The sequence below is a fragment of the Carcharodon carcharias genome, chromosome 2 (genome assembly GCF_017639515.1).
Source record: "Carcharodon carcharias isolate sCarCar2 chromosome 2, sCarCar2.pri, whole genome shotgun sequence".
Lineage (NCBI taxonomy): Eukaryota > Metazoa > Chordata > Chondrichthyes > Lamniformes > Lamnidae > Carcharodon > Carcharodon carcharias.
The window spans coordinates 123,368,928-123,391,448 of record NC_054468.1 but is presented as its reverse complement, the minus strand read 5'-3'; the positions used below and the strand labels follow the sequence as shown (position 1 = coordinate 123,391,448).

The window sequence follows — 22,521 nt, the reverse complement described above, 5'->3', positions numbered from 1 at the left end:
AATCATGGGTGACTTTAATCTTCATGTAGTTTAGAAAAATCAAATTGGCAGAGGTAGAGACAAGCAAGAATTCATAGTGTATTTGGGACAGTTTCCTAGAACAATATGTTGTGAATCCAACCAGGGATCAGGCTATTTTGGATCTGGTAATGTGTAATGAGGCAGGTTTAATAAATGACCTCAGAGTAAAGGACCCACTAGTGACCATAATATGGTAGAATTTAGCATTCAGTTTGAGAGTGAGAAACTTGGGTCGGAAACAACTGTGCTAAATTTAAATAAAGGTAATTACAAAGGAATGAGGACAGAGTTGGCCGGAGTGGACTGGGAAAGCAGTTTAGCAGAAAAGACAGTTGATGAACAATGGCAGACGTTTAAGAAAATAGTTCGTGACTCTAAACAGAGATATATCCCAGTGAGGGAGAAGGACTCAAGGAATGGGATAAACCAACCATGGCTACCTGAGGAAGTTAAGGACAGTATCAAATTGAAAGAAAAGGCATACAATGTGACAAAGATTAGTGGTAAGCCAGAGGATTAGGAAAGTTTTAAAAACCAACAAAACATGACCAAAAAAAAAAAAGAGGGACAAAATAAACTTTGAGGGTAAACTAGCAAGTAATATAATAACAGACAGTAAGAGCTTTTTTAAATATATAAAAAAGGAAGAGAGAGGCAAAAGTGAACATAGGTCTCTTGGAGAATGAGGCTGGGGAAATAATAATGGGAAACCAGGAAATGGCAGAGGAGTTGAATAAATACTTTGCTTCAGTCTTCATGATAGAAGACACTAATAGCATTCTAAAAATACTAAATAATCATGGAGCAAAAGTGCAGGGAAGGGGGGAAGAAAATGAATACAACAGCTATCACTAGAGAAAAAGTACTAGGGAAACTAATGGCACTAAAGGCTGATAAGTCCCCTGGACCTGATGGGTTGCATCCTAGGATATTAAAGGAAGCAGCTACAGAGCGGATGCACTGGTAGTAATCTTCCAAGAATCCTTAGATTCTGAAAAAGTCTCAGAGGATTGGAGAATAGCCAATGTAACATCCTTATTCAAAAAGGGAGGGAAACAAAAAACAGGTAACTATAGGCCAGTTAGTTTAACATCTGTAACTGGGAAAATGTTGGAGTCTATTATAAAGGATGTAATAGCAGAGTATTTAGAAATACATAACATAATCAAGGAGAGTCAGCATAGCGTCTTGAAGGGGAAATCATGCCTAACAAATTTATTAGAATTCTTTGAGGAGGTAACAAGCAGTATAGATAAAGGGGAACCAGTAGATGTAATATATTTGAATTTCCAAAAGGTGTTTGATGAGGTACCACACATGCAAGGCTACTTCATAAGATAAGAGCCCATGGTGTTGGGGGTCATATATTAGCATGGATAGAGGATTGACTAATTAATAGAAGACAGAGTTGGGATAAGGAGGGCATTTTCAGGATGGCAACCTGTAACTAGTGGAATGCCACAGGGATCAGTGCTAGTGCCTCAATTATTTACAATATATATTAATGACTTAGATGAGGGAAGTGAATGTACTATCGCCAAGTTTGTGGATGACACACAAATAGGTGGGAAGGCAAGTGGTGAGGATAACACAAGGAGTCTAGAGGGGTATAAACAGATTGAGTGGGCAAAAACCTGGCAGGTGGAATATAATGTGGGAAAATGTGAGATTACTGAGGAGCTGAATATTATTTAAATGGAGAAAGACTGCAGAAGGTTGCAGCACAGAGGGATTTGGGAGTCCTTGTGCACGAATCCCAAAAAACTAACATACAAGTTCAACAGGAATAGGGAAGGCAAAATGGAGTGTGGCCTTTATTTCAAAGGGAATGGAGTATAAAAATAGGGAAGTCTTGCTAAAAGTATACAAGGCACTAGTTAGACCACACCTAGAATACTGTGAACAATTTTGGTTCCATTATCTAAGGGAAGGTTCACTAGATTGATCCTGGATATGGGAGGATTTTTTTTAATGAGGAGAGGGTCAGTAGGTTGGGCCTGTACTCATTGGAATTTAGAAGAATGAGAGGCGACCTTATTGAAACATATAAGATTCTTAGAGGGCTTGACAGGGTGGATGCTGAGAGGTTGTTTCTCCTTTTGGGAGAGTCTAGGACCAAAGGGCATAATCTCAGAGTAAGGGGGTGCCCATTTAAAACAGAGATGAGGAGGAATTTCTTCTCTCAAGAGGGTAGTCAATCTGTGGAATTCTTTACCACAAAGGGTGTGGAGGCTGGGTTGTTAACTATATTCAGGGCTGAGATAGACAGATTTTTAACCAGTAAGAGAATCAAGGGTTATGGGGGAAAGGCAGGAAAGTGGAGTTGAGGATTAACAGATCAGCCATGATCTCATTGAATGGCGGAGCAGACTCGATGGGCCAGATACTACTACTGCTCCTATGTCTTATGGCATCTCCGACAGTGCAGCACTCCCTCAGTACTGTGGTGAAATGCCGGCCTAGGTTCTGTGCTCAAGTTTCTGGAGCGGGACATGAATCCATAATTGTCTGGCTCAGGTGTGAGTGGTATCTACTGAGCCATGGCCGACACAAATACTAAATAGATCTTTAACTCACTGCCTGGGTGTAAAACTGTCACTGCGAAGTAACCACCCATTGTGGCAACAGCCTGATTTCAACGGAAGTGAAATACTGGCTGTTAGATGTCATGCGCTGATATCCAGTACTGGTTTCAGGCCCATGTGGAATTTTTGCTTTCAGGTGCTCACAGACCTGTAGCACGTGTCTAGCTTTCTGCACTTTCAATCCAGATTTTCAGGGTTGTTCATATGGAAAAGATTGCCCTTTAAAATTTACCGCTACGTGTTTGGAATCAATACTGCGATGTCTGAACCAGGTATTAATCAACGTTTGCTATTCTGAACAATTGATTGAACCTTGGATAAAAAAACCTCTTATTTACATTATAGACAGGGAAGTTGAGTGAAAATGATCTGAAATGTTTTTGAATATTGGCCTCAGGAAGATCTTGATTGACAGGTATGGAAAGGAAACACCTTCATTGGTGGCATTTAAACTAAACTACACACTCTTCATTCTGAATTTAAATGTGTCTGGTTCATAGGAGACTCATTGTGCACACTGTTAATACAAAATCATCCTGCAATGCAGCTTTTTATTTTGAATGTAATTTAACTGTACAGTGGCTATTTGTTACTTTAAGAATAGAAACCTGATCTATTTGACCGTGCAGTTTTTTGTTGTAAAGGCATCCTTCCGAACTGATTACGGTGAGTGTTTAGGTCAGTCCTGCATGCTCAGAAGACTTTTTTTTTCTACTCATTAATTCTACCATGTTTGATGTAGGGATAGGAGGTGCAGCTTCTGTTATGTACTGGCCTCCTATGCAATCTTCTCTTTTTACTCTGGGCTACATCCAGCAGTAGCGACAATATTAATTTGGATTCTGAAGCTCAATACAAATTCATGCTTGGGGGTGGGGAGGGGTGTTTGAGTTGAATCTGAGGACCTAACTCAGGGGCTACAAGTTTAACAAAGCAGATAAATCAGTGAAAAATGATAGATAAAATTTAATTTGAACAAGGGTAAATTATCAAACGTAAGGACAAGCAGGCAGCAGGAAAAGTCCATTGGTGGAGTGGGGTTGAATAGTTCAGGGTGAAGTTAAAGGATATCTATGGGTATGAGAAGACATGGCACTCAATGAGGCTGACTTTAGACTCTAGTTAGGCTGGAAAATGGATGCAAAGGGGTATGGCAGAGCATAAACATGCCCTTTAGTCTGGAAAGGTCACTGCCTATTTAATATATTGTTTCTCTGGTTTGGAATGAGCAGCAGAAACTACTGTCTGAAGTAGCCAGAAGTTTCATTATGATATTGGAATGACCAGACAATAATGTCACATAGATATCAACATGATTATGCACAATTTATGATATGATTATACTGGTTGCTCATCATGGTCACGTAATCTGGGTGTCCATAGATCCAAAGCTTATTGGAATACCAAAGCATTTAAAGGGGAAGGGATGTACTTGTTAATGTAAAAGGATTTTGTCAGGAGGATCTTGGAGACTGACTTTCCTGGCCCTATTGAGTGTGCGCTCCCATGTAGGAATTCCCACTTTCAGATTTTTGCAGGAATGCAAAGACCATCAAGGCATGTCAAGCAGTGCTGGTTGTGTCAGTAGATTATTCCAGCCTAAAATACCCTAGAATTTTCAGTCTAAATTAAGGCAAATAGCATGGTTGCATTCAAGGGGAAACTAGATAAACAATGGAGAGAGAGGCATGGAAGGAAACATTGGCAGGGCCCAAGAAGCAGCACAGCAACTTCAAGGAAAGTGCACACAGCAGAATATCCCTTTGTACATGGCTTTCTTTGATCTCACAAAAGCCTTTGGCTCGGTGAATTGAAATGCCCTTTGGAAGGTGCTACAGAAATATCATCCATCTCCTACATGACCATACGCAAATAACAGTGATGTGTCATTGTATCCACACTATTCTCAATCTCTCTTGCAGCATCACTGAAACTTACTACTGACAGGTTCCCCCCAGCTGTGGTAAACTCTTCAACATCAATCAGCTGAAGGCCAAAACCAAGACAACAAACACATCTGTAAATAGAACTACAGTGTGCTGGTGATGCACAGGTTGGTGACCATAAGACCGTAAGACATAGGAGCAGAAATTAGGCTATTTGGCCCATCGAGTCTTCTCTGCCATTCAGTCGTGGCTGATAAGTTTTTCAACCCCATTCTCCCGCCTTCTCCCCGTAACCTTTGATCCCCGTACCAATCAAGAACCTATCTATCTCGGCCTTAAATACACTCAATGACCTGGCCTTCACAGCCTTCTGTGGCAATGAATTCCATAGATTCACCACTCTCTGGCTAAAGAAGTTTCTCCTCATCTCTGTTCTAAAAGGTCTTCCCTTTACTCCGAGGCTGTGCCCTCGGGTCCTAGTCTCTCCTACTAATGGAAACATCTTCCCCATGTCCACTCTATCCAGGTCTTTCAGTATTCTGTAAGTTTCAATCAGATCCCCCCTCATCCTTCTAAACTCCATTGCGTATAGACCCAGCATCCTCAAACGTTCCTCATATGTTAAGCCTTTCATTCCTGGGATTGTTCTCGTGAACCTCCTCTGGACCCTCTCCAGGGCCAGAACATCCTTCCTGAGATACAGGGCCCAAAATTGCTCACAATATTCTAAATGTGGTCTGACCAGAGCCTTATAAAGCCTCAACAGCACTTCCCTGCTTTTATATTCTAGTCCTCTCAAAATAAATGCCAACATTGCATTTGCCTTCCTAACTATCGACTCAACCTGCAAGTTAACCTTAAGAGAATCCTGGACTAGGACTTCCAAGTCCCTTTGCACTCCAGATTTCTGAATTCTCTCCCCATTTAGAAAATAGTCTATGCCTCTATTCTTCCTACCAAAGTGCACGACCTCACACTTCCCCACGTTATATTCCATCTGCCACTTCTTTGCCCATTCTCCTAACCTGTCCAAATCCTTCTGCAGCCTCCCCGCCTCCTCAATAATACCTGTCCCTCCACCTATCTTTGTATCATCTGCAAACTTTACCAGGACGTCCTCAGTTCCTTCATCTAGATCATTAATGTATAAAGTGAAAAATTGTGGTCCCAACACTGACCCCTGCGGAACTCCACTAATCACTGGCCGCCATCCTGAGAAGGATCCCCTTATCCCCACTCTCTGCCTCCTGCCAGACAGCCGAACTTCTATCTATGCTAGTACCTTGCCTCTAACACCATGGGCTCTTATCTTAATGAGCACCCTATTGTGCGGCACCTTGTCAAAGGCCTTCTGGAAGTCCAAGTAGATAACATCCATTGGCTCTCCTTTGTCTAACCTACTCGTTATCTCCTCAAAGAATTCTAATAGATTTGTCAGGCATGACCTCCCCTTGATGAAACCATGCTGACTTTGCCCCATTTTATCATGCACTTCCAAGTATTCTGAAATCTCATCCTTAATAATGGACTCTAAAATCTTACCAACGACTGAAGTCAGGCTAATCGGCCTGTAATTTCCCGTCTTTTGCCTCATTCTAAAGAACTACAATATATAGTTGACATCCTATGAGAGCATGGGATTTGCCCTGAACACCAGGAAGACCAAACCCACACCAAATGTATCAAATTTAACACCTTCAATTGAGAATTGAGATTCATGATTAAGTGTTGGAAAAAAAAATCCCTCATTTCCCACCTCTTAGAAGCTACCTATCTCAAAAAGCTGACATTGATGAAGAGGCACATCACTGAATCTAATGTGCCAACCCAGCCTATGGTAAATCACGTACACAAATTTTTAAGAATTGTGATATCAGACAGACACTAAACCTAAAGTCTATCAGGCAGTGGTTCCCCCCACACTCCTCTACACTGCTGAAGCATGGACAACTTACAGATGCCATATCAAGGACCTAAAACAACATCGTCAACGTTGTTTTTGAAGGATCTTGCAAATCAATTGGGAGGGCAAAAGAACATGCCAAGTAGAGAGGCCATGATAATCTCGCATCAGCTGAAATGGATAGGACATGTCAACAGAATACCTGACTCCGGACTGGCCAAACAGGTGCTCTATTCTGACATACACCAGGGAGCCTGTTCACACAGGGGCCAAAGGAAATACTTTAACAATAATCTCAAAGCTTTGAAGTGGTGTATGGTGGGATTACCCAGGCTTGACCAAATTGCTGGTAGAAGTTTTACAAGTGTTTGCAGTTAAAAAAAAACTAGAGCGGATGTAGTAAGGAATGTGACTTTTTGGTCAGATTAGGAAGTGGATAACTATTCAGAGTCAGGCAAAGATAAGCGGATAACTGGACAAAGTAGTAAATCATCACTAAATTGTAGGCATCATTTGTGTTAAAGATCAGGTAATTCAGTGACTATTTTGTAAACTCACCTATAACTGCCGGTGTACTGAACTAGACGTATAAGATAAGAACATTGTGAGTTAATGATGAGGTATCACAAACTTGGTATAAATAACTAACAGAAACTATGCATCTTTATTTGCCTCAGAGCATTCTGACAGAGCATAATCCTGTATGCATACTTGTTTTGAATAAACTGCTGCTTGCTTTACCTACAACTTTCCACTAGTGAATGAGGAACCAATCGGTTGGACGCACCAGGTGGGTGAGCATTTTTATTCTACTACCCATAGTTAGGGTGCAAGTCCAGCAATAGTATGATATAGTTTGTGGAGACCTAAACTTGAGAGTTAACTGACGGTGAGTAAGCAGGAGCTGTGCAATCAGTAGCGAACCACCAGTAGGAAGGTCAGAACTGTCCCTTGGTGATAGGCCGCACCAAGACACAGGCAGGTCAGAACCATTCTGCATGTTTTAGCTACAGCTCACTTTGTCGCGTGTCATTGGATACTTCACAACCTCCATGACGGTCTGCTCTATTAACATTCACACATGGGAAGCAGATACCCAATTGTGACTAAAATGGCGATTCACCAGCAAAAAAGGGTGTCAAGATTTTCCAATCAACAAGCGCAGCCACCAAGAGAGAATGGCGAGAGAGATGGAAAGAGAGGGCAGCTGCTCGAATCAACAATCTACTACCACCTCTACCAGCTGACAAGTGATATCCTCACTGTGGAAAGAGACAGATAGAAATATTCTGGGCACTCCACAAATAAATCAGTATATACCAACACATCCTGTACCAGCTGCAATTGTAGATCTCATTTATCTTAAAAAAGTCATGTGAGTGGATGGATTGGCATCACTTGCTACAATATAGTCATGTTTCTCACCTGCCAAAAGGATTGTTCTGTGCACCAAGCTGTAATGAATGGCTGCTGTTGCTGCCTGATCCTGAAGAAGGATTCCTATTCTTTGATCTTTCAGCATTAAATGATGCAGGAGGTGTTTCTGCACTGTCTCCTGACAAAGGAAACTCCAGAGTTTCTGCAAATTGCAGGATAAAGAGTAAAAAAAATACAAGATTAATTCAAAGCATAAATATAATCAGAATGTGCTGGAAATACTCAGCAGGTCAGACAGCATTTGTGGAGACAGAAACAGAGTTAACGTTTCAGGCTGATGGAAAAATCAGGGTTTTAAGCAAGTTAAGAGAGAGGCAGGGAAAGGGGGAGGGGAGGTTAGTGCAAAAGGGAAGGTCTGTGATAAGATGGAAGGCAGGAGAGAGTAAATGACAAAAGGGATGATGGTGCAAGTCAAATGGAACAGGTGAAAAAACAAAAGATGGATCTTGACAAGCTGTATCAGTACCAACACTGGCTGTTGAAAAAATAGAGAGGAGACCACATTTGAGCACTGAATACAAAAATTTAAAGCAAATCTGGGGGATTGTTTTTGGACTAGGTAATTAGATTAAACAAAGCACATGGAGATATTTTGGAAGCTGCTGATAACTCAAATAAAAATCCTTTCCAAAATAATGAGTTTTTAAATTCCTCTAACTAAAGAGACACATGGTGACTTTAAATTGATTGATTTTAATTTAAGAATAGCAATAAGTAATTAAGACAATTAGTAGACTTCAGTGACAATGCCTTGATTCCTCACATCAACATACCAGACAGTTTCAAACAGATAAACAGATAAAGCTTTCCCTTATCGTATCTCTAATCAAAAATGAGAATTTTTATTTATCATGAGTTTTTTTGAGAAGTACTTTTAAATCTGTTGTAACTATTTGTCCCATATTTTAATGAATACCAAAAGTGAATAATTACTATGTCTTGAAATTGAAAAGTCAAAAATATTTTAATTCCCACATGCACTGTATTAATTCCCTGGAACCAAAATAGCTGTAAATATTTGTTCAGTAAACTCTTTTCATATTTCACCTGGTCTGCAGCCAAATGTATTCCCATTGTATGAAATGCATTGTATAATTTCTAGAACAAAAACAAAATCAGAATTACCTGGAAAAACTCAGCAGGTCTGGCAGCATCGGCGGAGAAGAAAAGAGTTGACGTTTCGAGTCCTCATGACCCTTCGACAGAACTGTATAATTTCTATTTCTATTCTAATCTAGCAGATTTGAGGTATTTACATTTTGAGGTCTCCAGCCCAACTCTGTAAGAGTAGCTGAGCTATACAAACCAGGAAAGTCTCAGGTTCAATCTGCTCTCAGCTAGTGGCCACGGTCAAGCAGTGAGAGTCAATTTGGCCTCAGAGCCAAGCAAGGAAGGGAAAATTTGGCAGGGTTCTGGCTCCTCATTGCCATCTAGTGACCCACCTGCCTTGCTAGGTGCATATTTAGAGCTGGGAAAAGATTGCATGCACTCAGCTGTGATACCCCCATGTTAGAATAGCTTGTTGACACTCAATGTCTAGGGTTAGCACATGAAAGTGGACGTTTACATGTGGTGCTGTTGTGTAACTGATTGATTGCCATACAAACAAACCCCTGCAAGGAGGAAATGCTTTCAGGAAAAGAGGAGGGGAGAAAATTAGTCATAAAAGGAAGGAATCAAAAGCACCACCTTGTGCAGTGCATGAGCATGATGTGCAAGTCACCCAAGGTCCAGGTTTGAATTGAACCAAGATTAACAGGATTAAAGTTTCTTGGCAAGTTTTAAGAATCCCATCTGATATGTGGTCTCAATTTTGTAACAGGAAGTCTTAACTCAGGGCTTAGGAAGCATGGGTGAATAATACAAAACTGCCCCATGATGTGGGAATGTAACTCTAGGGAAGTGATAGATGGCAGAGTATTGGGAGCTTCGGCATGCATCTAGTGGGCTATATCTGACCTGGGAGTGCTCAGTGTTGGCATTGCTGCCAATAGTGGAAAAGTATTTCACTTCCCACCTTGATAAGCACAAAAACTCACAAAGGAATACAAGATCAGATCATAAATTTACAATTATGTTTCATAGCCAGCCAACTTGCTTTAATAAGGAAATATATAATTAAACAGTTTAGATTTTAGAACAGTTAAGTAGTGTTTCACCACTGAATTATTTTACTAAATTCTCTTGCACAGTTTTGACAGGCACTTACAGCAAACACCCTGCAAATATGTGAACTAAATACTGTTTAAAAGTAAAAATGTCATACCTGACTGCACATCTAAAGTGCAAATTTACATACACCACAATGCCTAAGTAAAATCTTCTGTCAATGTTAACACTTCACCATTTGTTTGGAATGTGCTACATTATACATAAATCCAACTGCAGTACAAAAAGTCAATTCAGGATATATTGCTGGAGGCTCATTTTTTATATGAAGCAAATTAGAGTTGTTTGAATTCGATCTTTGTTTTACATAAGTCTATGTAACTGTTCAAGTACAATTATGACTCACTGTACTGATGGTATTCAATCTACAAAAGGGGCATGGAATCTGACAGGACTAAGTTGTTTGTCAAGGTTTGAGAAACTCCAATGAAATGCTGTGTTCTAAATAGCTTTATTCTCCATTTTAATCATGTTTCATTTCCTGATGTGCAATTGAAGAGAAAAGAATAAATAGGGTCACAGCCCTCTGCAGAAGCAAAGTCAATTCTGCTTCAATCTGTGCATTATGCAAGGTCCCTCAGAGCTCCCTCACTTTCAACATCACAAAGAGCTCCATCCAGTGACCAATCTAAGAACCAGCAAACTCTCACATAGAGGGAGAATGGTGATCAACATTGGGATTCAATGCTTTACCAAATGGATGCCTAGAAGATTTTTTTAAAATTCTGAGGTAAATTACAATATTACTACGGACAGTTTATACACAATTATTTTGATTTGTAAATGGCTCGTAATACACATTTTTGAAAGGAACCCAGAAGATGATTAGAAAGCAAAGCACTTAATAAGATTAATAAAAATAACACAACATACATGTGATGCTGAAAAATATTTCTCTGTTTAGTGCTGTTCCATTAGGTGGTGTAAAGGTGATATGTAGCAAAGAGAAGCAGATTTTAGGGCTTAAAGAGGCACAGAAAATTTATTAAATGAAGGTGTAATATAGGAAACAGCCAAACATCAGGTAAGGCTGGTACAATCAGGTTAATTGCACATGTATTTGTAAATACAACTCCACATCATCCCAAAAAAGGTAGGAAAAGGATTACTCTATATCTTGGTGGATAAATGTTTCTCCTGATGTAATATTACACTATACAGAATATGAAGGTCCCAGGTTTAAACCATGGCTTGTTGAGTTAGCTGATCTCGGGGTATTGCAATGATAAAGGTGCGACAACTGAAAACATTCCTGATCCAAGGAAAATTAAAACCAACCAATTTGACCAGCCCTGATTGACATGTCGAGATTCATACTGAAAAATGTACATATGGATGCTATAAGAACATACGAAAGTGTGGGGAGAGGTATTGTCATTCAACCCATACAGACCATTATGCACAAAAAGACGATGTCCAGTTTACTTTGTCCTGTCCTCCTGTACCAAAATTTGCTGACATAGACAAGTAAACTGAAGCAAAACTTAAAAAAAAACTGTGAACCTCCTCCAAATTGTATAGTGACCTGAATATGGGCTGGGTTTTGTCCTCCCATTGCTGAGTCCGCTAGCAGGCCCGGAAGAAGTTGGGAATCTGGCACAGGAAGGTGGTGGCCACCCGGATTGGATCACATGGTGACAAGCTCATGAATATGTGAGATGCGGGCTTGCCACTGGATCATGTGGCGGGGTGGATCTGACGTCAGGAGACTCATGTCACCTGATCCTCACACAGGTACGTAAAGGGTAGAAAGCCTGTTTAAAACATTAAATTCTGCATGCAGCCTCTCTGAGGGAGAACTGCAACTGTAGTTGCCAGGTATATGAACATCGCAACAGAAAACCTTTGAGGGTCCAGGCAGAAGAAATCTCCATCTTTGTAAAAGTTCAGTGTGTGGTATCCATGGATTCAGCTGTGTTCACAGATGTTACAATCCACTCAGAGTACCGCTCCATGGTTCAGTGAAAGTTGCTGCATGATCTCCTCCAGGCCATTCAGATATGCAGAAAGATTCTATTTCTAGTTGATGTCCACAAAAGGCCAAAAGGAATGACCAAGATGGCCTGGAAAGAGGGTCATCGCAGAGGTGAGCGGCCATCGGGTCCATCTAAGTGACTGGGTCGAGTGCCGAGAAAGGATGCATGACTTCCTCCGTACTGCAACAGTGGGCAGAATTTTCCTGTTGGCGGGCCCTGCATGTAAAATGACACATGGTGATGTTGGGTGAGCATCCCGATGTCACCGCGCATCATCGCGATATTTCACTGGGCGGGCGCACGTTGATCTCCAATGCGCACCCACCTTTAATTAACCGGCCACTTAAGGCCTTTGAAGTGCCAAGTGATGGCGATTTTTCGGTGCCTGTGCAATCTTCAGGTTGGCGCACGGGTGCAACGGGCAGGACACATTTGTATAAACCTCATCCACGGGTGGGATAAGAGGGCTCAGTGGGATCACGAGTGTGCTTTGTCAAATGTTGATTTCTCAAAGTTACTGATACTTGCCTGTGTGATCTGCAATACTTCAAAACACATACCAGCTTCTTGGTCTGGACTCACAACCTTCAGGTCGGCACTCTGCAGTGAGGAACCCTTTTTGGGCCTGCAGGTTTCAGGAAGCCTTCCCTTAGCCTGGGAATGGGAGCTGAACTCTCCACGGGAAGCACCTCCTCTGAGGAGGAAGGAAAGGTTGTAAGGAGGGGAAGGCCAGGAGTGCACATTCAGCCTCCAGGGGAGCTACCTTTGGGAGGCAGGCACAAGGGGTGCAGGGCCAAGAGGTAGTCCAAGGTGGAAGGGGCCTCAGAAGACACCACTATCCTGCTGACAGGGTATACAGGTAGCAAAGCAGCTACCTCAATATGTCTGAGGTGCAGTGCCAAAGGAGGCTCCATCTCTCAAGGGAGACAGTCAACTATATCTGTCAGATGATTGGGCCTGAGATCTCTGCTGTGTGGGGAGACACGCCATGCCAGTGGCTCTTAAGGTCACAGCTGCCCTCAATTTCTATGCCTTTGGCTCCTTCCAGGGCTCAGTGGGTGATCTTTGTGGTATCTCCCAAACAGCTGTCCAAACTTGTGTCAAGCAGGTGACAAACGCTCTGTTCAGGCGTGCATTGACCTTCATCCTCTACTGTTGGGACCAGGCAAGCCAGACACAGTGAGCCAGAGGCTTCGTGGTGATTACTGGCTTCCCCTGTGTCCAGGGTGCAATAGACTGTACACATGTGACCATCAAGGTGCCAGCAGGTGAGCCCGGTGCCTTCGTCAACAGGAAGGGCTTCCACTCCATGAATGTGCGGATAGTGTGTGATCACAGGATGCTGATTCTACAAGTCTGTGCAAGGTACCCAGGCAGCTCCCACAACACCTACATCCTCAGACACTCCCAGGTGCCGGGGCTCTTCAGTGCTCCAGCCTGGCTTGATGGATGGCTGCTGGGTGACAAGGGCTATCCCCTCAGAAGGTGGCTCATGACGCCTCGCCGCCATCCAAGAACAGGAGCTGAACAGCGGTACAATAGGAGCGATGCCTCCATAAGGGCTGTGGTGGAGAGAACCATTGGTCTTTTCAAGATGTGCTTCCGGCGCCTGGACTGCTCAGGGGCCGCATTCCAGTACCCCCCCAGATCATGTGTTGATAATAGTGGTAGCATGCTGCACTCTCCACAACCTTGTTCTGGAAAGGGGGGGGGAACGCTGTAGACGGTGAAGACATTGACACAGTGTCTGCGGCTGCACACAATGAATCCAGCAGTGAGTCCAAGGATGAGCACACACAGGGAAATGCTGAGGGGGTAGACGCTGACCCAGGCATACTCCAGGGAGGCAGGGACACCCGGAAGGCTTTAATCCAATGAACCTTCAGCTAGCACACCACATATGGACCTCCAGGACAAGCCTGGCTGTAGGCTCCATACTAGATACCTAAGTGCAATATCTGCCTGGTTAGGAACATCAGCTAAGGTCCTTGTTAATAAAGCTGAATGTTCCACAAAACACTCATAACATTTTTGGAAACCATCCACCTGCAGAAGAAAAGAGGCACCCTCAACCATGGTGACATGTCTGAATTTAATATTACAACCAAAGAAACTTAATGAAACAAAATGACAAAGGTGTTAAAAATCACACCAACTTATACAGACCTCATTGTGGCCAACACAAAAGCACCAGTGATAACCCCGTGTTGTGCCTAAGGTGCCTTATGTTTATGTTTGCGGGTGCTACATCTTGGTGCTGACCCCTCGCTGGGAGTGGCATCTGAGACACCTGCTGACTCTGCTGTCCTGTTGGCCTCGATGACCTTGGCTGTCGTCCTCTGGCCCATGGAGCCTGTGTTGGCACCGCCTGGGAGGGAGCTGCCAGTTCCACAGCTGCCATCTCCCAAGTCGTCGCAGCCTCACCAAATACAACAGTCACTGGCAGAGGGGCGGAGGAGCTGCCGCCCTCATCTGGAGCGCCCTGAGATGAGCCCACAGAGACGACAGGCAGCTGCTGCGCCGACGTGAGGTCGCTTCCAACCTCCCTGCTCACCGTAGGTGGATGGGCACTGAGCTGGGAAACTTGGTGCCCAGACCATCTCCCACACTGGCACAGAAAAGCTGAGGTCAATGCCAATGCGAGGGCTTGCTGGTCCAAGCGCATCCCTAGGAAGCCCCGATGGGTCTCCTGGAGGAGCCTCTCCACAACTGTCACAACTCTCTCCATAGAGGACGCATGGCGCTCGGCCATGAGGCTCATTGCTTCGGCGATAGCCCATGCAGGCTACTCCACTACGAGCGCCAAGCTAAGTATAGTCTCATGTATCTCCACCAGATGTTCCCGCACACCCGGCCGCATTTCCTGCGTTTGCTGTGTCGCGGACAACTCCAGAGGCACAACATCATGCACCGACTGAGCATGTAGCTGGTCACTGCAGTCGTCCAACTGTTGGCACCATCGGCACTCTCTGTCTCTGCCAGCTCCTCCAGTGACTATGAAGTGCCTTCACCGATGTGCCCCGGGACACTAGCCGATGTTCTAGTTCCCACCGAGGTGCTAGTATCTCCGCTGGTGTTTGCCTGGCAGAGATGGTGTGACACTGGTGAGACTTCAGGGCCCTCAGGTGTGAGGGTGTTCAGGACCATCAGTGTGTTCCACTGATGCTGAAAGGAAGAACAAGGACATTGGATCAGTTAACGTGGAGACAATGTCAATGTTCATCCCTGTCCCCTGGATCATTATGCGCTCATCCTTCAATATGCAATGGTCAAGCCATGTTGGAAACTTCAGTCACTGAACATTCAGCACTGCTATGGCTGTTGGGAGAACAATGATGACCTCACTGCTGGGCATACATACCTGCCCGTGGCACCCCAACCTCACCGACATCGGTGGACCTGGGCCTCCTGCTTGAAGCGGCTGAGAATCGCCAACTGTGCCAGGCCACTGCCAGTCCTTACTTGCTCGGCGGCATTATGTGCATTCTTCTCCTGAAAATGAGAGAAGAGCATTGATTAGTGCTAATTGTACCTGGAATCTCTTCACGGATGGCCCACCCCAATCAGAGTGGGATATTGCAGGTCTCCAGTGTCTCCTCACCCCTCTGCTGCTGAACACTCACACAGAGATGCTTGGCCTGCTCCACACCCCCTTGGCCAAATGCTGTCTACATCACATTAGGAACCACATGGTCTAACATTCCATAGCAAGGAGGCGCAAGCATGTGGAGCGCAGAGGACAGCAGATCGATTGGTGCCATGCCACCTTGAAGCTCCCCTTCCAGCATGTCATCACCCTTACTTTGACATGTCCTGGAGTTCCAGCAATGCGCCTAGGTGCAACTCCTCCAGGTTGACCCTAAAACAGTAATGTGAGTCTCAGTGTACCACAGGCTGCGGGCGCAGAACCCATCTCTTCACCACCCTTTCAGGATGATCTTGGCATAGGCAATATCTGCTGGCCCACCCAGCAAAGGACACATGCTGTCAATGATTCAATGCAGCCACTACACTCAGACTTATTGGGTGGGTGGGGGCGGGGGTGGGGGTGTGAGGCACCGGGGGGAAGGCCTATCTGCTGGGTTAAGTGGCCAATGCCAACATTGTCTTCACCCTTCCTGAGCGCAACAGGTCGTTGAAGCGCTTGCGACACTGGATCCAGGTGCACTGCACCACATCGCAGGAGTTCACCACCTCCGCCACCTCCTCCCAGGCACGTTTGGTCATGTGGGTGGGCCTCCTCCTCCTGTCCTGGGGAACCAGCAGCTCCTGCCTTGCTGCCACCTCCGAGGAGGGTGGAAAGGCAATCATCCAAAAGACAAGGGGCACAGTGCCCCCCTGCCCTTACCTGCTCACCAGCAGTACTCTGGGAAGCCTTTCCACTGGCCCTGATTCGCAGCCTTTAAAAGGCTGCAGCAACTTTTTAAAACATTGCAGTCCCGCCATGGCCTGCCCACTCCCGCTGTCCTCAAGAGCCACGTAAAATGATGGCATGGACCCGATCACAGGTGGTGATCGGGTCTGCGACCGCTCCTGCTCCGCCCCCTCCTGCCAGCCAGAAAATTCTGCCCAGTGAGTGAGAGTTCCATACAGTCAAGAAGTGGATGAAAGGAGGATGGGAAATGTAGGGGCACTGAACAGTTAAGGCTAGGATGGGCATTAAAGTGTAAACTGTTCCCCCTCACCAGCTTCCTTAGTTGCATAGGCTGTATGTGTATGTGTCATCAGAATCTGCAACTCCCTCTACACCTTACCCAGATTTCCTGAGTGTCTGAGGACTGGAAGGGGAGCTGAGCAAGCTGACACCTCATCGGACCAGGGGCAATCAAGCTTCACTAGCAACTTCAAATTTTCTCCCCTAATGCTTGCAGAACAAGAGGACCCACAACACCAGGGAGAGATCCAAGACCTGGGATGGAATGCTAGAGATTTTCTGCTGACAGAGGCAGAGTTGGAAGTACTGGAGATGGAAGGGGAGCAGAATGGTCGGTCTATATCTGACACTGACTTTGGATTGGTGGGTGTGGAGAGTTAGGAGGAACTGTGTTTACCCATCATCTCTGATTACCATGGCTGCCTGTTGCACCCATAAATGGTAGTGGCCCTTAACATTATCATTCCGGTAATTATTTGAGCTTCATTTGCAGTTCGACCACTGTAGAGAATCGTTACCAGCCCCCATGTGTTCCGCCTGACACCTCCTTGGAGGACAACAGTCTGGATGTCTCCGAGGGTGCAGTGTTACATTTGTCCCCTGCACCCAGCACCAGCACCAGCACCAGCACCAGCACCAGCACAAATACACTCACTTTGGTGGGGAATAGGTCATGTGTCAGCCTGTGGTCACAATCTGCTGAGCACCTCACAGTTGCGCAAACGCAGTTGAGGCCACTGGCGGTCGGAGGATTGTGGAAGGACAGCTCCCTGCTACACCCCTGGCTGATAAAGTGCCTCTGACGAGGGCCACACTCAACCTGAAGGAGTTGCAGAGGCAAATGGGGGAGAATATGACAGAGCTGCCTGAGGCTTTGAGCAGACATGCACAGATGATGGAGGAACCCATCCATGACATAGTCTCTGCCATGTCTCAGGTAGGAGAGGTCATTGCTTCTTCCATGGAGGGCAGTAACTGCCTTGAAGAGAGAGACCCAGGAGAGCACATAGTGAATGCCTGGTACCAGTACCATACTGAAGACCAACGCTGGTGCCATGAGCTCACTGCAGCAGTGAGCCAGCAAAAGGTTGTTGTTGCCCTAGAGACCCCTCCAGATGCACCTTGGTCAACCAGAAGCAGGGCAGTGCCATGCTGCACTGAGGGGCCTGCAGAGATGCAACCTATCACACTTGAGGGTTCTTCTCGAGGCACTCGAAGTTTTGTTGGGAGCTTCCCAATGATCCAATGGCAGTCACGACACAATGGCAGTGGCCACAGAAGACTCCCCTGCATTGATACAGGAGAGTCTTATATGCCCTGGCCCATCCAAGCCAAAGGCTGCCAGAGGACATCCGCCACAGTCATCAAAGGCTACAGGGCAAAGAAAGCGGTAGCCTGCTCACATCTCATCTGTAGATGTTGGGGATTCACTTCACCGCAACATGTGGAAGCATTTCAAAAAGTTTATTTTCACACAGTAAGGTAGCACTGGTGTTAATATTATTATGTTAAGGAAGATGTGTTAATGTCACATTAAAATGTTTTGGGCTTTATTCAGTGTTTGTTTTTCATATGAGGGCCTCATGATGTTTCTCCTTCAATGATGTATGATATTTAATCTCATATGTTTAAGGGGCACTGGCTGCTTGCTTGCAGATTGAGATGCAGACCTCTGAGAGGAGGAGTGTTGCAAGTTCTTAGATTCAATAATATGTGCCATCCAGGGAAAAGGGCAAGGTTGTATATTTATGTTGCTGAATGGTAACCAGATGGTTGGAAGCAGGTCAGTATGAGGTAGTCCCATGCCTCCCGTTGTTAAGTTCCATGGCACGGACATTGGCAGCAGCCCGCTGTTGTGGATACCCTTCCATGTTACTCTCTACTTCCCCATCCTCCTCATCAGATGAGGCTTCTGCTCCTCTTCTTCCTCTGGGCTGATGTCGTCACCCCTCTGCATGGTGATGTTATGCAGTACACAGCACACAGTGACTATCTTTACTCGGTTATGCTGGAGAGAACTCCCCAAGAATGATCGAGGCAGTGGAAGCGCATCTTCAGCAGACCGATGGGTTGCTCCATGATGTTTTTTGTTGTGCCGTGACTGGCACTGAACCTTGCTTGTGCCTCACTGTGAGGGTTTCTGATGGGCACTATCAGCCATGTGTGAAGAGGGTAGTCCTTGTCACCTATGATCCAACCCCTTGATTTGTGGCCTTGCCACAAAGTGTAGCATCTGCACATGGCAAATCACACAGGCATCTCGGCTCCTGGCGGGCACCTGCATGATTCACTTCATGTGGTCACAGATTAACTGCACACTGAGGGAATAGAATCCCTTTCTGTTAATAAACATGGCTGGCTGCTCAGATGGTACCTTGATACAACATGGGTACAGTCTCTCCACCCTGAACATGCGGAAAGCCTGCAAAGGCTGCGAATCCCATTGCCCTCTCCGCTTGGCTGTCCTCAATCATCTGGAATCTTATGAATTTTCCAGCCCTCTTGTAGTGATTTGTCACCTCCTTCATGCAGAAGTGAGTGGCTGCTTGGTGGATTTCAACAATGTCACCTGTAGATCCCTGGAAAGAACCAGTTGCACAGAACTCAATATTTGCAATGCCACTATCATAGCGTGACCACCATAACCCTGTGGACACAGGTTGTCCTGTGTTAAAGCAAGTGGTTCTATGATGGTCTCCCTGGTGAGGCGTAGTCTCTTCAGACACTGTCTCTCTGACATTTGCAGGTACATCATCCTGGTCCTGTAACTCACGGATGTGCCAGGGGCTTGCATGTGCCTCTGCCTTGCTGCTTGGTCTCCTATCATTGTGCTTGCTCTTGTTGCTGCTGCTGGGCTGCCTGCATTGATTCCTGTGCAACAGGGTGTTCTTATGTAACACTGATCCCCTCCAGCATGAGAGGATGAAGGATGAATGATTCCCACTGTGCTAACCCTTCTCCCTTTCTTTCAAGGCAGCCTCCAAAGCGCCCACCCCTTAGGAACTCAGATATGTAATGCCATTTTAATGAATAGTCCCTCTGTCCCAAGGCTTTAATTTAGTTAAAGTGCCCCTTTAATTTTTGGACCCAACAATTTAGACTTAGTCACTTCCTAACATGATTCAATTTCGCATTCAGTTTGAGGGAGAGAGCATGGGTCTAAGACTAGAGTTTTAAATTTAAATAAAGGCAATTGTAAGGATATGAACATAGAGCTGGCTAAAGTGAACTAGGAAATTAGGTTAAGAGATAGGCCAATGGAGTTGTAGTGGAAGACATTTAAGAAGACATTTCATTACGCTCAGCAAAGATACATTCCAGTGAGAAAGAAAGACTCTAGGAGAGGGATGCACCACTTGTAGCTAACTAAGGAAGTTAAAGGTAGTATCATACGAATTAGGAGCAGGAGTAGGCCATTTGGCCCCTTAAGCCTGCTCCATCATTCAATAGGATCATGGCTGATTTGATTGTAACCTCAACTCCACATTCCCACCTACCCCAGATAACTTTTCACCCCTTGCTTATCAAGGATCTAGCCACCTTTGCCTTAAAAGTATTCAAAGACTGCTCCCACCGCCTTTTAACATAGGATAACATAACATAAGAAATAGGAGCAGGAGCAGGCCACTCGGCCCCTCAAGCCTGCCCCAGCATTCAATAAGATCATGGCTGATCTGCCCAAGGCCTCAGCTCCTCTTTTGTGCCAGCTCCTCATAACCCTCAACTCCCCGATATTTCAAAAATCTATCTACCTCCTCTTTAAATACTTAGTGATCTAACTTCCACAACTCTCTGGGGTAGAGAATTCCAGACATTTACTACTCTCTGAGAGAAGAAATTCCTTCGCATCGCCGTTTTAAATGAGTGCCCCTTTATTCTGTAACTATGTCCCCCAGTTTGAGATTCCCCCACTAGTGGAAACATTTTCTCAACATTTACTCTGTCAAGCCCCCTCAGAATCTTGTACATTTCAATAAGATCACCCTTCATTCTTCTAAACTTTAGTGAATAAAGGCCTAAGCTGTTTAGCCGTTCTTCTTTGAGGAAGAGATTTCCAAAGACTCACAACCCCCAGAGAAAAAAAGTTTCTCCTCAACTCAGTCTTAAATGGGTGACCTCTAGTCCTAGATTCTCCCGCAAGAGAATCCTCTCCACATCCAGCCTGTCAAGACACCTCAGGATCTTATATATGTTTCAACCAAGTCGCCTCCTACTCTTCTAAACTCCAGCGGATGCAAACTGAGCCTGTCCAACTTTCATCATAAGATAGCCTGCCCATTCCAGGTATTAGTCTAGTAAACCTTCTCTGAACTACTCCCAAAGCATTTACATCCTTCCTTAAATAAGGAGACCAATTCTGTACCACCTCTCTCACCCACCTCCAACTACCACTGCATCCCAGACTATCCACACCCCCCTGACTACCCCAACCCCTGACTATCCCCTCCCCCGACTACCTGACTATTCCGCTGCCCCAATTATCCTCCACCACTCTCCTCAGGCCCCCGAGTATCCCTGCCACACCTGACGACCCATTTAAACTTAATGGAATATGGCAGCAAGTGCCTTAAAAAGGGGATGTGGCTTGGCTTCCCCAAACTCTCCAGGAGCAGGTACACTCCACATTTCTCAAGAGGCCTGGTTTGGAAGTCTGGGTGAGAAATGTGGAGCTCCAGTGCAGGATAACAGCGGGACAGAGTGGCAATCTGACAGTGATTGCCACTCCATGGAAGATTCAGCCCTTTATTTAAATAGTGAGAGATTGCAAAGTTCTCATGTACAGAGGTATCTGGGTGTCCTGGTACATGAATCACAAAAAGTTGGTATGAAGGTACAGCGAGTGTTTAGGAAGGCAAATGGCATGCTCTCATTTCTTGCAAAGGGAATGAAGTGTAAAAGTAGGGGTGTTTTGCTCCAGTTGTACAGGACATTTGTAGGACCACATCTGGAGTACTGTCTCCTTATTTAAGAAAGGATATAATTGGAATATAATACATTGGAAGCAGTGCAAAAAAGGTTCACTCGACTGATTCCTGGGATGAAGGGACTGTCTAATGAGGAAAGGTTAAACAGGTTGGGCCTGTATCCACTGGAGTTTGGAAGAATAAGAAGTGATCTTTCTGAAACATACAAGATCCTGAGGGGACTTGACAGGGCGGATGCTGATAAGATGTTTCCCCTTGAGGGAGAGACTAGAACTAGGAGACAGAGTTTAAAAATAAGGCGTCTCCCATTGAAGATGGAGATGAGGAGAAATTTTTCTCTGAGGGTCACGAATCTTTGGAACTCTCTTCTGAGGAGAGCAGTGAGGCAGAGTCATTGAATATTTTTAAGACAGAAGTAGATAGATTTTTGACTGACAAGGGAGTAAAGGGGTATAGGGGTAGATAGGAAAGTAGAGGCCATAATCAGATCAGCCATGATCTTATCAAAGGGTGGAGGAGGTTCAAGGGGCCAAATGGCCTACTCCTGCTCCTAACTTGTATGTTCATATGTATGTAACTCAGGCTCTGCCCCTTGTGTCAGATCATCAAATTTGAACACAGAAAAACTCTGAAGACAGTGCAGCTCCCTATGAATCACTCTCCTGCAAGTCAAGAGAGCTCTCACATTGAGTCAAATAAGTCACATTTGAGTTGACAGCGTTCAATGGACGGGTTATTGAGGCACGGGAGAATCATGCCAGTTTCATTTAATTGGGGAGGCTGCATTAAATCCCAATGAATTACATTTAAATTGCATGCAAATGGTCAATTTGGAATATATATGAGGTTCCTGTTGCTAATGGGCGAGTTTTCAACTTACCCTCTCACTGCTGACATAATCGGGTAACATTTTCCCACCACAGGGCTTCTGACATGTGACTTCCTACCCGATTCTCTCAGCCTGA

At 44.9% G+C, this 22,521-nt stretch overlaps 1 protein-coding gene across 3 annotated transcripts in view; it reads right to left on the bottom strand.

The window, feature by feature from the left end:
- LOC121275378 (WD repeat containing planar cell polarity effector) overlaps positions 1–22,521 on the bottom strand; it is a 163,046-nt gene that overhangs the window by 17,328 nt on the left and 123,197 nt on the right. For all 3 annotated transcript variants that reach the window (XR_005942401.1, XM_041182911.1, XM_041182912.1), the window contains one exon: positions 7,821–7,974. Coding sequence is in view for 2 of the 3 variants with exons in the window: in XM_041182911.1 (XP_041038845.1) it covers positions 7,821–7,974 (154 nt within the window). In the remaining variant the exon portion in view is untranslated. The remainder of the gene's footprint in view (positions 1–7,820; positions 7,975–22,521) is intronic.